The sequence below is a fragment of the Ambystoma mexicanum genome, chromosome 7q, assembly GCF_040938575.1.
Source record: "Ambystoma mexicanum isolate Mex_15411 chromosome 7q, UKY_AmexF1_1, whole genome shotgun sequence".
In the NCBI taxonomy this organism is placed as follows: domain Eukaryota; kingdom Metazoa; phylum Chordata; class Amphibia; order Caudata; family Ambystomatidae; genus Ambystoma; species Ambystoma mexicanum.
In genome coordinates this window covers 69837433-69855480 of record NC_090941.1, presented here as the reverse complement: position 1 = coordinate 69855480, position 18048 = coordinate 69837433, and the positions used below count along the sequence as shown (strand labels likewise).

General features: G+C 43.2%; 1 protein-coding gene across 2 annotated transcripts in view; it reads left to right on the top strand.

Moving 5' to 3' along the window:
• The window catches only part of ARHGAP6 (Rho GTPase activating protein 6), a 2190479-nt gene extending 2172907 nt beyond the window's left edge, over positions 1-17572 (top strand). For both annotated transcript variants that reach the window (XM_069639186.1, XM_069639187.1), the window contains exons 12-13: positions 9524-9604; positions 13975-17572. In XM_069639186.1, coding sequence (XP_069495287.1) covers positions 9524-9604; positions 13975-14681 — 788 coding nt within the window. In that variant the 3' untranslated portion in view covers positions 14682-17572. The remainder of the gene's footprint in view (positions 1-9523; positions 9605-13974) is intronic.
• The last annotated feature ends 476 nt before the right edge of the window (positions 17573-18048 follow it).

Here is an 18048-nt window from a genome sequence, read left to right as displayed (position 1 = left end):
GTCAGGTGTGATTGGTTCTCCAGCCCTGCCTGACTCTGCCTGTCCTCGTTAACAGGACAAGATGGAGACTGCCCATAGGAATCCATGGCAGAAGGTTTCCTGTGGGTAATCTTCACAGCTCTAGTCTGCCTCTTCCTCATCCCAGCAGTTTTGGGGAAAAAACATGGGGAGGAATTATGGGAGGAGTTGTATTTCTTAGGGTTTGTGGAAACATCATAAGAAATGTGGTGAGGAGAAGGGGAACCATTTTGCTGATGTAAAACGTAGGGGGAAGTACGTGTCCTCCTTTTCCTGGATTTCCTCCACCTTACTTTGATCTTGGTATTTGTTGGCATTAGGGAGGGGGAAACAGTGTAGGATTGATAATGGTGTATGGCAGTGGAGGGAATGTCAGGTCGGGAGTTATAAAGCAAAGGGGGACACCATGTCTCGCCCTGGGTGGCCTCCTCCCTCTCTGGTCCACTCCCAGGGTCCGGATTCAACAGCAACACCCCCTCCTTAGCCGCTCCAGAAGAGCATGGGTGGACTGGCCCATAGGGAACTCTGGAGATTTCCCGGTGGGCCTCTGCACCCTGGGCCTCTGTGTGGCATTTCCAAATTTTCTCATAGGAAAAGCATTGAGCTTGCTGAAAATGTGTCATATGGGGCCACTTTGAACATTATTTCCAGGGCCTCTTTTGGTCCCCAGTCATTATTTGCAGGGCCTCTTTTAGTTCCCAGTCCACCTCTGCAGAAGAGGATACTAAGGGGGTTGATGGGGAAAAGCCCTTGGGTTTTTCACAGTGGGGGAGACTGGGCGTGCTCCCTGGACTTGAAGGATGCATACCTACACTTCGTGATATGGCAGCCCAACTACTTCTTCCTCCGGTTCCGGGTTATGGGCTCCCACTTCCAGGACAAGCTCCTTCCGTTCAGGTTAAACTCAGCCCCAAGGGTATTTACAAGACTCAATGTGGTGGCGGCGCTACTCCGGTCGGAGGGCCACCATGTGTACCCATACCTCGATGACTGTTCGATTAGAGTGGAATCACCAGGGGAGGTAAGGAATACTGCTTCCAGACTAATGAATATTCTTTACGAACTGGGGTTCTCCATCAACCTCGGAAAGTCTCAGCTCCAGCCTACACAAGCCTTGCTCTTCCTGGGTCTTAGGTGGGAGACCAACGAGCAGTGGATCTTCTTCACCAGGGAGAAGGTGGCGGCTCTCAAATCGGCTACTGGGCATTTTCTCAGCAGGTCGGAAACTTCGGCCTTGTGGTACCAACACCTTCTAGGGATTATGGCGGCATGCCTCCTGCCCGTTCCGCATACCAGGCTCAAAATGAGGAGGGTGCAGTTACACTTCTCAGCCTCATGGAACCAGGAAACGGACTCTCAAGCAGCATTAGTCACCGTCGCTATGTATTTCCACCAGGATTTGGTGTGGTGGAGGCTGGACACTAATCTTATAGTGGGCATACCATTCAGAGCCTCCACCCTCCACCCGCATATACCATTATGACAGACTCTTTCGTGGATGGGTTGGGATCCACTCTAGACCACCGCAGTGTGCATGGTCTATGGACAAGGGAGGACCAGAAGAGTCGCATCTATTGGCTCAAACTGATGGCCAAATGGCTGGCTCTCGGGGCCTTTCTTCCTGTGATCCAGAATAACACAGTCTGTGTTCAGGCTGACAGTCACCTGCATGTACTACCTCAACAAACAGGGGTGGCCCAGATCACCTCCCCTGTACAGGCTCACCATCGACATATGGGAAAGTGCCGTTGCCCACAACATATGGCTTTCTGCAATCCACCTTTCGGGGGAGTCCAACCTAGAGGCGGACAGACCCAGCAGGCTGCGGGTGGACAACTACTAGTGGCAGCTGAATGAACAGGTCCTGTTGGAGATCTTCAGCAAATGGGAGCAGCCCCCAGTTAGACTTATTCGTCACAAAGCACAACCAGAGATGCCATCAGTTTGCTTCCTGGACAAATGAGACAGGGCAGAGGCTCTCTGGGGGATGTCTTATAACTCCAGTGGAACGGGATGTGGGCTTACACATTCTCTCCAACTCATCTAATCAACAAAGTCATCTCCAAAATCAGAGAGGCTTGTCAACTGAGGCTAATTCTGATAGCGCCCCAGCGGCCGGCCAGACCATGATTTTCAGACCTCATACGGCTCGCGGATCAACCTCCAGTACCTCTACCAGTGGGAAAAGCTATGCTCCTATCTCAGCAGGGGGTTGAGGGACCGGTAGTGCACCCGCTGCCGGATAAACTAGCCCTCGCTGCCTGGTTCCAGAGAACATAACTCTGAAGCACCTCTGCCTGTCTCGGGACAACCTGGGGATTATCCAGCAGGCAAGAAGAGTGTCCACCAGGAACCAATATTGGTGCAAATGGACCAGGTTCTACTTTTGGGCCAAGGAAAGAGTTGTAGACCCATTGACATGCTCTCTGGGTCAGGTGCTGTCGTTCTCGGCACACTGGGCAGAGTCAGGGTTTCAGGTCGACGCATTCCGTACCTACCTAGCGGCCATAGGGGCCTACAGGAACTCTGGCAGCAAATCATTCGCCACGTCCAAACCCAGTGGCCAAGAGGCATCTGGCGGGGCTGACAAGAGTATACCCCCCTATCAGACTTCCACACCAGGTCTGGGACCTCAACGTGGTTCTGTGCGCCGTAGCGCATAATCCATTCACGCCCATGGCGTCCGTCGACATCAGATTGGTCACAATCAAGACAGTGCTGCTGATGGGCCTTTCCTCAGTGCGCAGGATCAGCGAGATTCAGGCCCTTCTTATATCAGACCCTTATACCACATTCCATTGCGACAAGGTGGTTCTTCGCACCCACCCGTTGTTTCTCCCAAAGGTGGTGTCTTTGTTTCACCTTAATGAGGAAATGGTCCTTCCAACTTTATTTCCAAAGCCAAAGTTACGAGGCAGAAAAGGTGGTGCACTGTCTCGACGTGAGGAGAGCCCTAGACTTCTACCTGGACAGGACAAAGGGCTTCCGCAAGTCGGATGCCTTATTCATCATCTTCAGTGGTTAAAAACCTGGTTGTCAGGCACCAAAGGCCTCAATAGCTAGGTGGATGGTCAGGGCCATTCAAGAGGCCTACAAGGGACAGCATATGAAGGTGCCAGCAAACATGCACGCTCATGCAGTCAGGTCCAAGGCAACGGCTGTAGCCTTCCAGCGGCATGTGCCATGACAAACAATCTATACTTATATAAAGAAGAGAAGGAAATAATTTTAACAACTACTCAAGGTGACTCTTTCCTTTAGGCTCCTAAAGTTAAGTCCTGAAAAAATTGACCCAATAACATGAATATAAAAAACACAATGCACAATTAATTACAAATGCATATCTGAATCAAACATGATACAACTCCAAAAAGATGTTTGTGAAAACCCACAACAAACAATTCAAAACAAAAATCACAGTACACTTAAAACATGAAACTATTTAACAAGATGCCTGAAATCACTTTACCTCACAATCGGACAATAAACCCAATTTATAATGGTCCAATTTGTGTACAAACAATCGTCAGCCCAACATGTTTCTGTCCCTATCACCAATTCAGTGGGACATTCATCAGGGGCCATCAATGAAGCTTTTGTTGGATTTTTTGTTATGTGGGTATGATGATCTCCACGGCATTGGAAAAAAGCAGCACAGTTTCAAATACTAAAAAACAATTAAAAAAGAAAAACGGTCACCAATTTCGAAATCCAATATTAGTTCTTCCATGTACCCCAGAAAAAAACCAAGACAACACCAATTAATTTAGGGTACCTGCTCACAATGCATGGTAACGCCCATCAGGTGGAAAACCAATTCCGAGTCCTGCTTCAAAGAAGTCCTTTAGATTTATACCAGCCTCAACTGGCCACCGCAGAACACTGCAAATACACAAAAACACATACATACTATTTATAGACCAAAAGCAGGGTTAGACCATACCCCTCGCCCTTCTTGACTTAAAAAGACTTACATCGACATATTATAAGCAAAAGTTGCCATTACAGAGCTAACGTACGCAGGCCATTCAACTCGCAACCTTGGTCCGCCAACTGCAATAAAGGTTTTAAGGGAATTTGGGACTGCTATAACCCAAGGTGTTGTCCGTCTCAAAAACTAGTAAGGAAAGCATTGTTCTAATCGATCCCAATGTAATGCCATGCTGCAATGCATCTCACAGACCTCCTCACACCACCACCAGAGGCACTTATTCCCTGGGCCTGAGGCTGCCTGCAGAGGTTGGGGAACCCTACAAGAAGTATCCACGATTTAGCCACAGGCTGTTCACCTGACCTCTGACCCTAAAACCACCATCTTTGAAAGGTTTTTCCACCTACAAAAGTTGCTTGAACTGGGCTGAGAGCAACTTGGAGCTCATCACAACACCAAGAAGCATCCAGGATTGATCTACGGGCTGCTTATGTGACCCCTGACAAAGTTCATTGAGCAACTCTCTTAGAGGAATCATACCCCGGGATATCCAGTTAAGTGCTGAAGCTAGGGTTAGATTCTAACCCCTGCCCTCCCTTGGGGTTCAATTTTGCATCCTGAAGTCCCCTTGGCAGCCCTCCCTCCTCATTAGCTACATCCTTTGAATCCTCCTTCAGCAACAAAAGAGGACTGATGTCCTGTTTTCTTTTTATATCCGTTTCCTTTTGAAGTACGTCCGGGTTACTTTGGGTATATAAGCACTGTTGTTTGGGTGTCTTTTTTTATATTTGTCCAAGCATCCAGAGCCAAAGGGAGGATAGAGCTAAGGGTTGCTGCTATATCTTTCTCTATTTAATTCTGTGTTCCTGGTTAACCGCCGGTGCCACAGAAATGGCAACAACACAACACTCCACTAAAACAACTATTTAGATACACATACATTCTTCTCAACTGCCACTCTGTACTTGCTCACACACATGAAATGAATGAACTAATTAGCACACACTCCCCAGATATACTCTTCCTTACAGAAACCTATCTCAAGCCCCACCGCACACGTATTATCCCTAACATGCTTCCCCTGAACTATCTCATCCACCGCAGACTGCCCACACATACAAGGTGGTGGCATTGCCATCATATACAAAGAGACGCTCACACTTAGTAATCCCCCACACATATCCTTTGAAGAACTCTCTCTCTCACTTGCCCCCTCCGTCACACCCACACCCCACTTTTTCCACCTCATGTATTGCCCCCAACACACAAACTCAACTTCCACACCTACTGGACTGACTTCACAACTAACAACCACACATCCTCCTGTAGCAACATCTACCTATGTGACTTCAAACCCGGTAGGTCCCTTTCAGACACCAATCCCATACTTGCACAACTCATCACCTATCCCACACACATTGCTGGCAACACCCTGGGCCTTTTGATCTCATGCAAAAATCAAGTGTCCGTAACTAATTTAATATGGTTATTGTGACGAATAGAGGATCTTGTCCCTTCTATTAAGAGAGAACCCCGCCCCCATAGCCAAACCAAGGCGTTACCTAATTGTTCCCACGAGTTTACCTATCATAAGCCCTTACATATTACATGAACCTATGTATTTGTGCAAGATAACTACTCCAATACCTTATGAACCAATATACTTGTGTAAGGTAGAACCAACTACCTTTGTGAGACACACTGAGACGAGGAGTCCCTATGGGGATGGAGGAAGAAGATGTGAGAAACTTGATCAATGTTCTAGTTCTTGCTTGTTAACTAAAACTAAAACAAGAATAAATAGAGGACAAGACCCAGCGCGCAGTAGTGGGAGAGAGAAAGAAGTTGTAGAAGTAGTATAACGAGGAAGAGACTGAGAAATCAAAAGAATAATAACGAACCAGCTACAAAGTGTTTGACCTGGCCATGGTTTTTGAAGGAGGTGGAAAAACAAAAAGAGAACCAGAGAGATCGCCCTATAGCGATCCCGGAGTCCTGCAACACCAGAGGTGACAAGCTAGTGAAGCTGCTGACTGCCTCAGCTGATGTCTAGTCAGGAAAGACAACAGAAGACTTGCCGAGGGACACAGAGACCGTGTCCAGAGAGAGCAGGGCCAGCTGGAGAAGCCACCGATCTGTGGCAGAGCATCAGACCCTCACAGCTCCTGTGACTTTGGGACCACACAGCAAGAAAACATGCTGCGCAGTGAAGTTGCCAGGAAGCTGGGGGAAGTAAGAACGGTAAGTGTCTACAAATGGAGCTTTGCTGACTGGTGCCACTGCCGCCGCAGCGTAGGGCCCACAGCTCCAGTGAATGCAGAGCTCTGCAGGAGCCAAGCAAACAGACCAAAACAGACTGCACCTGGGGAAAAGGGCTCTGGGGAACTAAAAGAGTGGAGGTTGAACATTGGGGGTGGAACGGGTGCTGAAAAGAGATGGTGAAGACTCTTCTCCTTTCTCCCCCCCCCCCCGGAACCCCAACTACCTACAATAGTCAAGGACCAACACAGTAGCGCTGGGCAGGAGAGTGAGCCCAGGCTACGACAATGAGAAGAAACAAGCAATAGGTTATTGAGCACCATTTTCTCTCATTTTTAAAAGCGGGAAGAACAAGAGAAAATACTTGGCAGGTTGGTGAACCAATTGTATTGAACTCATGAATCGGATGCATAGAGCTAGGCAGGAGAGTATACCAAGGCTGTGAGTCGAACTAAAGTTAGACAAAGCACCTGAACTGAGAGAAAACATACAAGAGACTCAAAAGGAATGGAAGTAACACCTTTTTGAGCTTTGTGGAACTTCATTGGTTTGAACATCTTGTTTTTGGAACTTTTATTTTGGAAGTGCAAAGCAAGGCTGTAGGTGGCCAGCCAAGAGACATTTTCCCCTTTTATTGAGTTTAGAGTGTCAGGGTCAGATTAGGTTTTGGACATAGAATGGAAATTCTGACATACATTAGTTCGTTTTGTTGAGGCAGGGAACCCCCTCCTAGATTTAGGGAAAGATAGGAGTTTCCCTAGTTCCCTTGTTTTACTTTCAATAAAAGTGTATAGCAACTAACTCACCACTCCTGTGTCCGTCTCCTACTCCGTAGCCCTTACAGTATTGTGGTCTGACCACTTTTATATCCCCTTCACGCTCACACTACCACACAAAATTCCACCACCTGCTACAAAGCCCCCTTATACACCAACCAGACAAACCAAAACCAGTAAAGGAATAGCCTTAGCACCAGTCATACCACCCCACTCCCCGCATCCTACTCAACCAATACAACAACATCATCACCAGGTACTTGACTAAATTGCACCTTACAAAATACCCACAACAATTGCAACAAACCATGGTTCAACAGTTCCCTCCACTCTATCGAGCAGGAAGCCAGGCCGCTAGAAAAAGCCAGGCAAAATAACCCATCCCCCTCATCCAGGACACCCCACAGACACTGCCGCAACAAATACAAAACTGCCATACGCAATGCCAAAGCCACCCATTAACTCCAATCCGCCACCAATCGTACCCAGAAACTATTTAACATACTTCAAGACTCTCCCTAAACTACTATCCGCACCGCCATGCACTGGTGTATGGAACTATCTCATGAACAACTACAAAATACATAACACCAGGACAACCCTCTCCTCCTCCGCTCACCCACTCACCCCACCCACTCCCAAACATTTCAACACATGGAACAAATTGCAGCCCTTCGACACTTGACACCCTCATCACCAAAACAAAACCTGCACACTTCCTGGATGATACATGCCCACCTCAAGCTGCATCCAATTACACCACCACCCTATCTCCCCACTAGCTCAACATCATCAACTCCTGTCTCTGTCCCTCACATCATCAACTCCTGTCCCTCACATGGTACTATACCTGCTGCACTAAAAACTGGATAAATCTCACCCCTCCTCAACAAAACCATCTCTCGACCCTACGCTCCCTGAAAGCGACCTCCCAATTACTAGCCTACCATATCTTGCCAGAATCATGGAACTCTTTGCCACTTCCCAACTGCAGCAAAACACATCACAACAAACAACATACCCAACCCCTTCCAATCTGCCTTTGGACACATCACTGACACTGCTACTCTTCACATCCTCGCTGCCCTCCAAAGCATCACAGACATACAGCACTACTCGTACTCCTCGACGTCTTTGTAGCCTTTAACACCATCAACCACACCATTCTACTAGACATCCTAGCCCACAGGATGAATCTCTCTAGCACCGTACTCTACTGGTTCACCTCCTTTCTCACTGACAGGAGGAACTTTGTTTCCATGCCCCCTTATTGTTCATACCCAACCCCTGCCAAGTATGGGTTCCTGCAAACCCCCTTACTATCTCCACTGCTCTTCAACCTATTTGTTGAATCCCTTGGAGATACCCTTAGAAAACATAACGTCCATTTCCACTATAATGCTGACAACACGCACATATACTTCCAAATTTCATCCCCTTCACAACTCCACGCCCTCAAAACCTGTGTCTCCACCATCACAAAACGGATGGCCACTCACTTCCTCAAGCTCAAACCTTCCAAAACACAATACTCACCCCCACACATGTCAAATCCCTTGGCTTCACCATTGACACCCACCTTTCCTTCGCACACCACATAGCCATTATCATCAAAATGTGCAATCTGCAACTACATCTCCTACCCAAAATCAGACATATCCTTCCATGACGACTTCCACACCGTAGTCCAAGCACTGGTTCTCTCTAAGCTGGACTATGGCAATGCCCTCCTCACTGGACTCCCATACCCCCTGCAAGCCATACAAAACGCAGCAGCCAGATTCTTCCTCCAACTAGCCAAACATTCACACTTCACCCCTGCTCTTAGCCAGCTCCACTGGCTCCCCACACCCAAGAGAATTGCCTCCAAAGGAGTCTGTATTGTATTCAAAGCAATCCCCCTCAAAGCTCCATCTTAGCTTCATGACAAACTCAAACCCATCACCCACACAAACACCAGACAAGCCAGCCAACACCTTGTACACATTCCACACTGCAAACACACATGCACACAGAACCAAACATTTAGCCACTGGGCACCCTGGGTATGCAACGCCCTACCTCTTCACATAGGCACATCCCCCTCCATCACCACTTTCAGATAGAGCCTCACAACGTCCCTTTTTTCCCACACAAACCTCTGCCTTCCTGCACTGCTAGCACTTGTCTATCCTAACCTTCCTATCCTTTCCGAAAATATTTTGTAACTTTTTTCCAACTCCCACGTTTTCAAACTTTGAATCATGTAAGGTGGCCTGATACCCTCTGGATAGGGCCGATGATAAACAAAAATTCAAATAATATAAATAAATTATTGGGATCATGCTTGGTAGATTATTTATTGTGTATAGTCTGTGTTCTGTTGGATAAGGAATAAACATAGAACCCAATAAAGAAGTAAAACTCTGATTAGTTGCTATTCTTTTCTGGCCTCTTTTCAAATGCTTTGTGTGGGGTCCATGCACTTAACAAGTTGATGATTTGCCAACTTTCGACATTTGAAAATGTTTATATTGTAATGTTGTGTTTTTCTGCCCAGATGTTCCAGAGGAGCCCTTCAACATCTGGGGCACTTGGCACTCAACATTAAAATCTGGGCCAAAAGATGAAGGAATTACAGGTACATTTTGTATCTTGTGAATGTGAAATGATTTTGTGTTTCTTTGAGAATGTTGCTCAAAACCTGGAAATTGCATGAAATGCCTGTCTCATAGCCGGCATACAACTTTATTTGCTGCGGAAAAATCTCATCAATGTTTGGCCACAATGATATGTGAAGAAACAGAAGGCTACAAGTCCTGGATTTTAAAGAGGAAATAAAGCACTAGGTGGCATGGGGTTAAAAAAATTGATAAATGGAGTGAGTAGTATGTGTGCTCTCGCGTCGGATTTGGATGTCTTGGATAAATTACTAGATTCAAGACAGAGAAAGGATTATGAGGTGAGGGATGCCACGTTCTTTTCAAATGATCTACTAGCTTATCCCTACTTAAGAATGTAAAATGCAGGGGTACATTTCCTTCAGACACTTGCAGGCAACAATCACAAGGACATAAAATAGAATGTTTCTATATTGTCCGACTGCGAAGTAGTAAATATGCGGAAAGCGGTTGATCCAATTTAGAGATTCTTGTACGTTAACCATGGAGAGTGCTATGTAGTGTTCTTGGTTTCGAGTTTTTGCTAGGCCCTACGCACCGTAATATTGATCGAGGGGTGACGTGACTCAAAAAGCACACAATCAGGCACTCTAGCCCAAGACAGGTGAAACTTGTCTTTTGTGCCATGACAATCTTTCCCTTTTAAAGTAATTTGGGGCCACAATGGATACCTATTAACTTTGTTGGGACAATATACTCATGGCTAAATGGGTTTCAGAATTGAGAGTGGCTACTTGGTTTGATTTAAGCTATGCAGTAAATAAATGTTGATTAATGATGGTACTTTAAAGGCCATAATCAATTTATAGATCAGAAATACCTTTAAGACTAGACGGCCTTAGTTAATTCTAATAAAGTGGTATACATGAAGCCAAATTGGTTACCAACTTGTAAATTTAGTGGGAAACAAACATGTGTTCATTTTCCGCATAAAACTAGCTATTGGGAACTGCTCCAGATAAGATTTTTAAATGGGAGTATTTTACTCCCTATTTATTTAGACCGTAAAAACACAGTCCCATTCCTAATGGGAAGATTTTATAAGCGAGTAAAAAAAAAATGTTAAATGTAAAACAGAAATATTTTTGTAATGAATACTTCATTTCACCTAGTTATTCATGCACATTAAAAGATATATGTTTACTTCTTTAGATCAGGCGGTAATAATAGTTGTTTCTTCCTTTTTTTTAACAATACGCGTACTACATGCCCAAACCTACCCATGAAGCTGCGTGGCTGAAAGCAGGTGGGACGGGCACCTTATGTGCCCATTTCCTATTCTTTGTTGCGAGTATTTGCACTCCATGTTTTCGTTTTTTGGGAGTATTTGCCCATTTTTAGGGAGTACTAGTGGCTGATACACCTCATATCTACACGGCCAATTGAGGACATAAAAATATTGCATGCTTAAAGAGGTAATAGTTAGTGTATTACTTCGGCTTCACATTTTGCCCTACTTTATAATGAGACCTGCAACACTAATGGCCAAAACACCATCACAGACAGGTCAACACAGTAATTCCCCCAAGAGTGTTCTCCTAATGTTTTTATTCTATGGATTATAATGAATGCATTAAATACAAAAATGGTTGGAACACATGCGTCACTCAAAAAGGGTTTCTTTGCAACCTTCTGATAAAGAGGTGAACCATTTAGATAGCAGGCTTAAGAAGTTGACAACGTTTTTCTCCAATGAAATATTAAAGATTGTGCAAAGCACTCAAGCCAACCTAGCTTCATCCCATCAGACAACAATCTATCCCAATGAGGCACTGTTTCATTGATGTACTTGCATGCAGGAATCAGTTCCACTCCAATGTAGACACGTCAATGATAACTTCCTCCCTGTGAATTCATCGACCCTGATGATTTTGATAAACAAATGCATTTGACTGAAGTCTACAAATGTACAAAAATATGATGTGCTATTGGGCAAATCACACTGCTTTAGTTTCTCTCTCAAATTAGATAAATGTGGGCATGCTTTGAAATAAATTAAACACATGTATGAAATCAAATTGATTGGCATTGGGAGATCAAATGTAGTTGAGCATCAGTGTGCTGAATTTGGGGCAGATCAGCTGGATCCAAAGCTTTACTTTCCAACATGACAGATAGTGGTTTGCCCAAGATCAAAGCATTTTCATTGTGCTACAGTTCCGTTCCATTTTACATATTTTGCCCTACACAAAATCAAACATCCTCGGCACACATTAATGGGTAACTGTAACCTCTCCTTTTTTCAAAGTTGTCAGATTGAGATAGGCTTCCTTCCTAGTCTGTAATAACAAACAGGAGTCAGAAGGTGGTCAACTCCCGTCTATACCCAAGTTTTATAACACACAAATGACAGGAGGATGATTCTTAAAAGGTTATTCCTACAGCTGGGTCCCTAGCGATAGTTAATTAGCCCTACCTGTAAGGCATCTCCTACAAAGTCATTGCAGCCTATACCAGCCCTATTCCGTGCTGGTGTGCTGACTACAAATGAGATGTAGAGGTCCTGGCCCTTTCCTCTCTTACTACTTTCCTGAGTTCTACAAAGTAAGTGCATACATGGTGGGGGTCGGTGTTAAACTTTAATAGTACCGCCTCCAGTATGTATGTCTTATTGAAAAGATCTAGTTTTTAGACCAATTTGGTCAAACACGTAATTAAAAACCATGTTGTCTGCAAATTGTCATTGCATGTTCCGAGCCCCAATGTTGGATGGGACTCGTAGTCATACCATTCGTCGTGATATGTATGTAGTGTGTTAGGGGTAATGTCCCCGCATACCTATTCAGGGGGTGTTCGCCAATTATTGTTATCCTGTAGTTCACTTCAAAATTTGGAGATTGCATATAGAATACTACAATCATAACGTATTTGTCCTGAAGAAAGCGGCCACAGACTAATCCAGCTGAAACCGGTTGACTCATATTAAAGTAGCTCTGGATTGATAACCCAGGCTCCGATACCCCTCATACGAAGATGAAAGGGCTCGCTTAAAGAAAAATATCATAGCTACTTGTAGCAATTCAACTAACAGTTGAATAGGAAACTAGATTTTTAGCTTCTTAATTACTTGTTTGACCAAATTGGTATAAAATCTAGATCTTTTCAATAAGATACATACTGGAGGCGGTACTATTAAAGTTTAACACCGAGCCCCACCATGTATGCACTTACTTTGTAGAACTCAGGAAAGTAGTAAGAGAGGAAAGGGCCAGGACCTCTACATCTCATTTGTAGTCGGCACAACAGCACGGACTATGGCTGGTATAGACTGCAATGACTTTGGAGGAGATACCTCACACGTAGGGCTAATTAACCATCGCTAGGGATCCAGCTGTAGGAATAACTTTTTAATAATCATCCTCCTGTCATTTGTGTGTTAAAATAATTCCTTTCTAGTCTGTCATAGTCCAGGATCAGACGCTTTGAAAGTTAAGGCAGTCTATAGAACTAGCTGTGATGACTGTCAATTGTTTATTTAATTAAACTCATGTAAAATCATATTTTCCTTACATCAGGCCTGTGCTCATTACAATGCTTTAATCCAAGCAATGTTTATTTTCCACCATGCAAGAAATTGTCCACAAATTAGGTTTCTTTTGGAGGCATGATTTGCATGCCTGTTATTCCCTATGGTATATGTTGACATGACTTGAATGATTGTGTCAAGGGTGAGTCCAATAAACGTGTGTTTTATTAACAACAATAATACCACATTGTATATAGCACTGCATGCGTGGTTCTTACCTCTTTTAAGTGTTATAATAGGTGTTATGTTTGCACAATCTAATGTTACTCACTTTATCGACCTCTGAAAAATAAAGGTCTGTGTTTGCCATGCCCTTGTTTAAATTTGCGAACTGCAAGCTGGTCCCTTGTCAGAGATGAGTACTTAACTCATTGAGCTGTCGTCCGGCCCTTATGTTGTGTTCTGACTGGGCTGGATTGTGGCTTAAAGTACTATTTTGCTAGTTTTTCTAGGGCAAATTAAAAAACAATCAATTTTCTTTATACTATTTAATTAATGTCAAGACAAAAGTCAAGACAAAATCTTTGGGGGAGTACTCAAATGGGGAACTAACCCAGAAAAGGGGTTTGGCTAAATGAATTGCGCACTTTGACATATACTGAACCCACTTTATTTTATTGGATTTTTGAGGATTTAGGAACATTTGTCAATGTGTAATGCATTAACAACTGTAAGTGGTGACTGGTTTATATTTTTAAAGCATTGATGTTGTTTCAAACGTAATTGCAAATTTTATAACAGGTTAATCTGTTATAAAGATTGATTGGTTGACTCATACTTACTGACTTGATTTTCTTCTCTAAGGTTCATACGGAAACATTTACGAAAGCAGCACCTTGCCTCCGAATCAATGTTCCCTTTCTCAGGGAAACCTGGCAATGAACTGGTCAATCTGTCAAGAAAACGCAAGAGGACTGGACAATGGAAAGCTCGGGTTACGCAGAACTCATACATCAGCTGCCATACCAGACTGTAGATCGCACGCCCCTGTTGCTCGTGTTTCCAGCACACCCCAAATTGAAGTTGGCCATCGAAGCTTGGATCACGCGTGTTCGAGGTCAGAACAGCATTTAACTTCAAGCAGCTCAGAGGACATAATAGAAGAGGAATTCCAACCTGGTTGCAAGCAACACACACCCAAGCCATTGCACTTACGCCAAGATATTAATAGAAATCATGCGAGGCTCCCACCTCCTTATCCTGGGCAGATAAAACAGAACACTGTGCTGGATGCTCGACAGACTCCTTCCCCAGCTGAGCAGGTTCTGTGGCGTCACCAGCGGGAAGAAACTAATGCTGGCAGGGTGGAAGGAGGAGACTTGGGGGCAACATCCACTTGCCAATCGGCCTCAGGTCAGGGAAAGCAGCTGTCATGGAACATTCCAGCCAACCTTAAGAACAGTGCAAATGCGGCAGAACAAGACTGGCAAGAGTGGCAAAGAGAACGATGGCAGATATGGGAGCTTTTGTCAGCAGACAATCCAGATGCTTTGCCTGAAACTCTTGTATGACAGATATCGAACCACCAGATGTTGGCTTGGGTAGGATACAAAGAAATAATGGTTACAACAAACTTCTTTCTTTTTATTTTTTTTATACAGTAATGACTGATTTTTTGATGTTATGAAGACCATTTGTTTCAAAAGAACATTCTTTAATACGTACCTAAATGGCAGTTTTTGTTTGCAATTGGAAAACTGTTCGGGACAGACTGCCATTTAATTGAGTTGCAGCGGGCTCCAACTCATGTTAGTACACCACAAGAAAATTTCAGTGGCAGATGAATGGCAAATATTTTTTAAAGTTTTATTTTTATTTTTTGTACCATATCTGAATCATGCTAGCACCTGTATCATGCTCAACTACAATTGTAATAATGCTTTAAATTTTTCAAGGTCCCCCACCGCAGTCGAGATGGAACTCAAGCTTGTATCATATACATATTTCCAGTGATAAAGCCAACTGCTTAAGACAGGACAGTGTGCGTATATAATGTTTTTACTGGATCTGGTATAACATAAAGGGATGAGATTTCCATTCGTGTTGTGACCTGTGTTGCAAAGCAAGCGTTGGTATTGTTCCATTATATTTATATTTATGCAGTACTGATGATTGCATATGCCATGGTAAGTTATGTATGATAATCGTATATTGTTCACATACAGAGAGCAACATGAATAATCATGGCTGCTTTCAGTTGTCACTGCACTTAATTCGCCATGATAATCAAGGAACTGTGTAGAGCATGCACAAGCTGGTTTCTGTGCAGTACCCATTCCAGGGGGAAATACATAGCTTTCTTCCACTGCCTGAAACACTACCTTCTCCCTGAACGTGAAAAGCCATATTGTTGGTGATAGTATTAGCAAAGCAAGGAAAATGTATATTTATATATTCACAATTTGATGTCTTTTAAATATGCTTTGCGAGCAAAGGATAACATGTGCCGTTTTTAAGAAATTCTTTGTAGATTATACTAGGCAAACAGTTGTGAAAGGCTATTCCTAACATCAAAGTTAGGTTTACAGAATGGTTGCCCGCTGCACTATAAATTTGAATGCAAGCTCATGTACACGGTATATATATGAACATAATATATACATATATTTATAATGTTAGGTTCTGTTTATAGTTTCCGAACAATAGTATGGAATCCAGCTACCAGGAAAAAAGCAGACTGCCAAAAAGAGTGCCCTCAAATTATGCACACATTTGTTGGTTTTGAGAAGTGCAAGGCTGTAATGCCTAAATAAACTGACATCCAGACCATCTGCAAACCATGAAAATCCAGCAGAACATTGTCACATTTTGTTCTCAAATGGATTTCCTTGCTCATAGATCAGTTGTCTACAAATATTGTGCCAAAGCTTCAGGAAGGATTTTTTTTAATAAATGTGCAAATTGTTAGGTTGTCGATATTGATATGTGACAAGTAATTGTTTTAACGCATGATTTTATGACCGCAGTGGACTGTGTATCTCAGCATTGCAAAGGAAAACTATTACTTGATAGGGGTAAAGTATAATCTACAGAAAGTATGAAAACAGAACTGTATTAATTTTAATGAAAGTAAAGACTGTTTTGTGATGTTTATGTCCAAACATGTGCCATAATAATGGCATAAATTGATGATCAAAAGTGTATCTTTTCAGTCCTCTTTACTGTTGTGCATGTATCATGAAAAGCCATGTTAATGATTTCAAGTCTTTACACCGTCATTCTGTTACTAGGATGTCTTTTGTCTCCATATGTATGCAATCCAATATATTCAGAATCTGACTGGATAACAGTTTATAAAATATAATTCTTAAATCAGATTGGATGATGCTTGAAAAAAGTGACTCGCAATTAAACTGCATAAGGTTTTTGCTACTATTGTTAGTGTCTGCTGTTCAGACCCTGAACTTTTCCCGAGACACAAATGGTGTGATAAATGTCCATTAACTCTGGATGAAAGATTCCTGTAATTTTTAAAGTTTTTAATGGTTGAATTATTTTTACTTTCAAAAGGTGATCGAATTGGAAGCCCATATGTTTTCCTCCAGAGAAAATAAAACTGCATTGGAGCTATTATAATTAATCCTTAAAACTTCACAACAGCAACACACTGATAAATATATCACACTACAGTTTATAAGCTGTTTAAAATAGATTATGAATATGAATTATGAATCACGAATAGCGGGCCAGTGGAGACTCACTCCGGGGCTCGAAAGGGGCCTAACTAACGCTATGCCGCCAGGCCCCTTTCGAGCCCCGGAGTGAGTCAGCACATTTCTACAGCGCTCTCCACTGGCCCGCTATTCGTGATTCATGGACAAAGGTTTCCGCGCGAGGACCGCATATTTAAAATCAGAGTCCATCCCACTCCAAGATCCTCACAAGTGAGGATTACACTAAGATCCTTCCCACGCCTGGCGTAATACTAGAAATTCGTGCCAGTGGAAATAATTATCCACAGCACCTATTCCACCCCGTGCAGCACTTCGTCCTGATGAAGGCCGTACATATGCTGGGACATAATTGGTCCACCTAAACGGCCGAAACACCTTGGTGTAGACGCACCCCGAACAACAGTGCATTGTCACTGTCCACTACCAATTGTCAATTCACGAACCCCTTTTTTTTCTGTTGTTGCTTACTTTGTCTAATTGTGTTGTTTTATACTGAAGTATATGAATCACCATAACAAACTATGTATTTTGATTGAGTTTGCGTTAACTACACGACTGTTGTGTCAAACTATGTGACCCCATGTGTTTGTAAATATATCCTATAAGCCTGTACGGTTGGTTTCATTAAACCGTGTGATGTTATGCTGTTTGGAGAACTGTTCACTCTATGTTGATTTTTTCAACTGCATAGATAAACAAACTATTATTTTCTCCAAACAACAAAGAAAGTGAGTTTCTTTCTTTTTCTCCTTTAATGCAGAGGGTAATAAGGGGTGAAACAGTGTGTTTTCATTAGAGCACTCTTCTTTGTACCTATTCAATTGTAATTTTTGTCTTAAAATAACCCTCCTGGGTAGAATAGGTCCATAACCAGGAGCCCATTTTTTGAATCAGACTCTATCACAGCCTCCCTCATTCCTGCTCTTAACCACCTTCCATGCTGACCCTCCAAACAATATCATTGGATCTTACAACATTTTCCCAGTATGCAATGTTTTGGCACTGCTGTCGATTTAAATTTGGTCTAAGCTTTGATTTTTATTTCCTCTGCATTCCATGTTCTGCGAATACAGCAGTTCAGTTACTAATATTTTAGTTTGCTGTAAGCTTTGAAACTATCCCATCACTTTTAAAAATGTGTGTCATGAGACTCACTTCCCATTATAGTTCTGCCAAAATAACTATTCAATTCCATGTGCCTTTC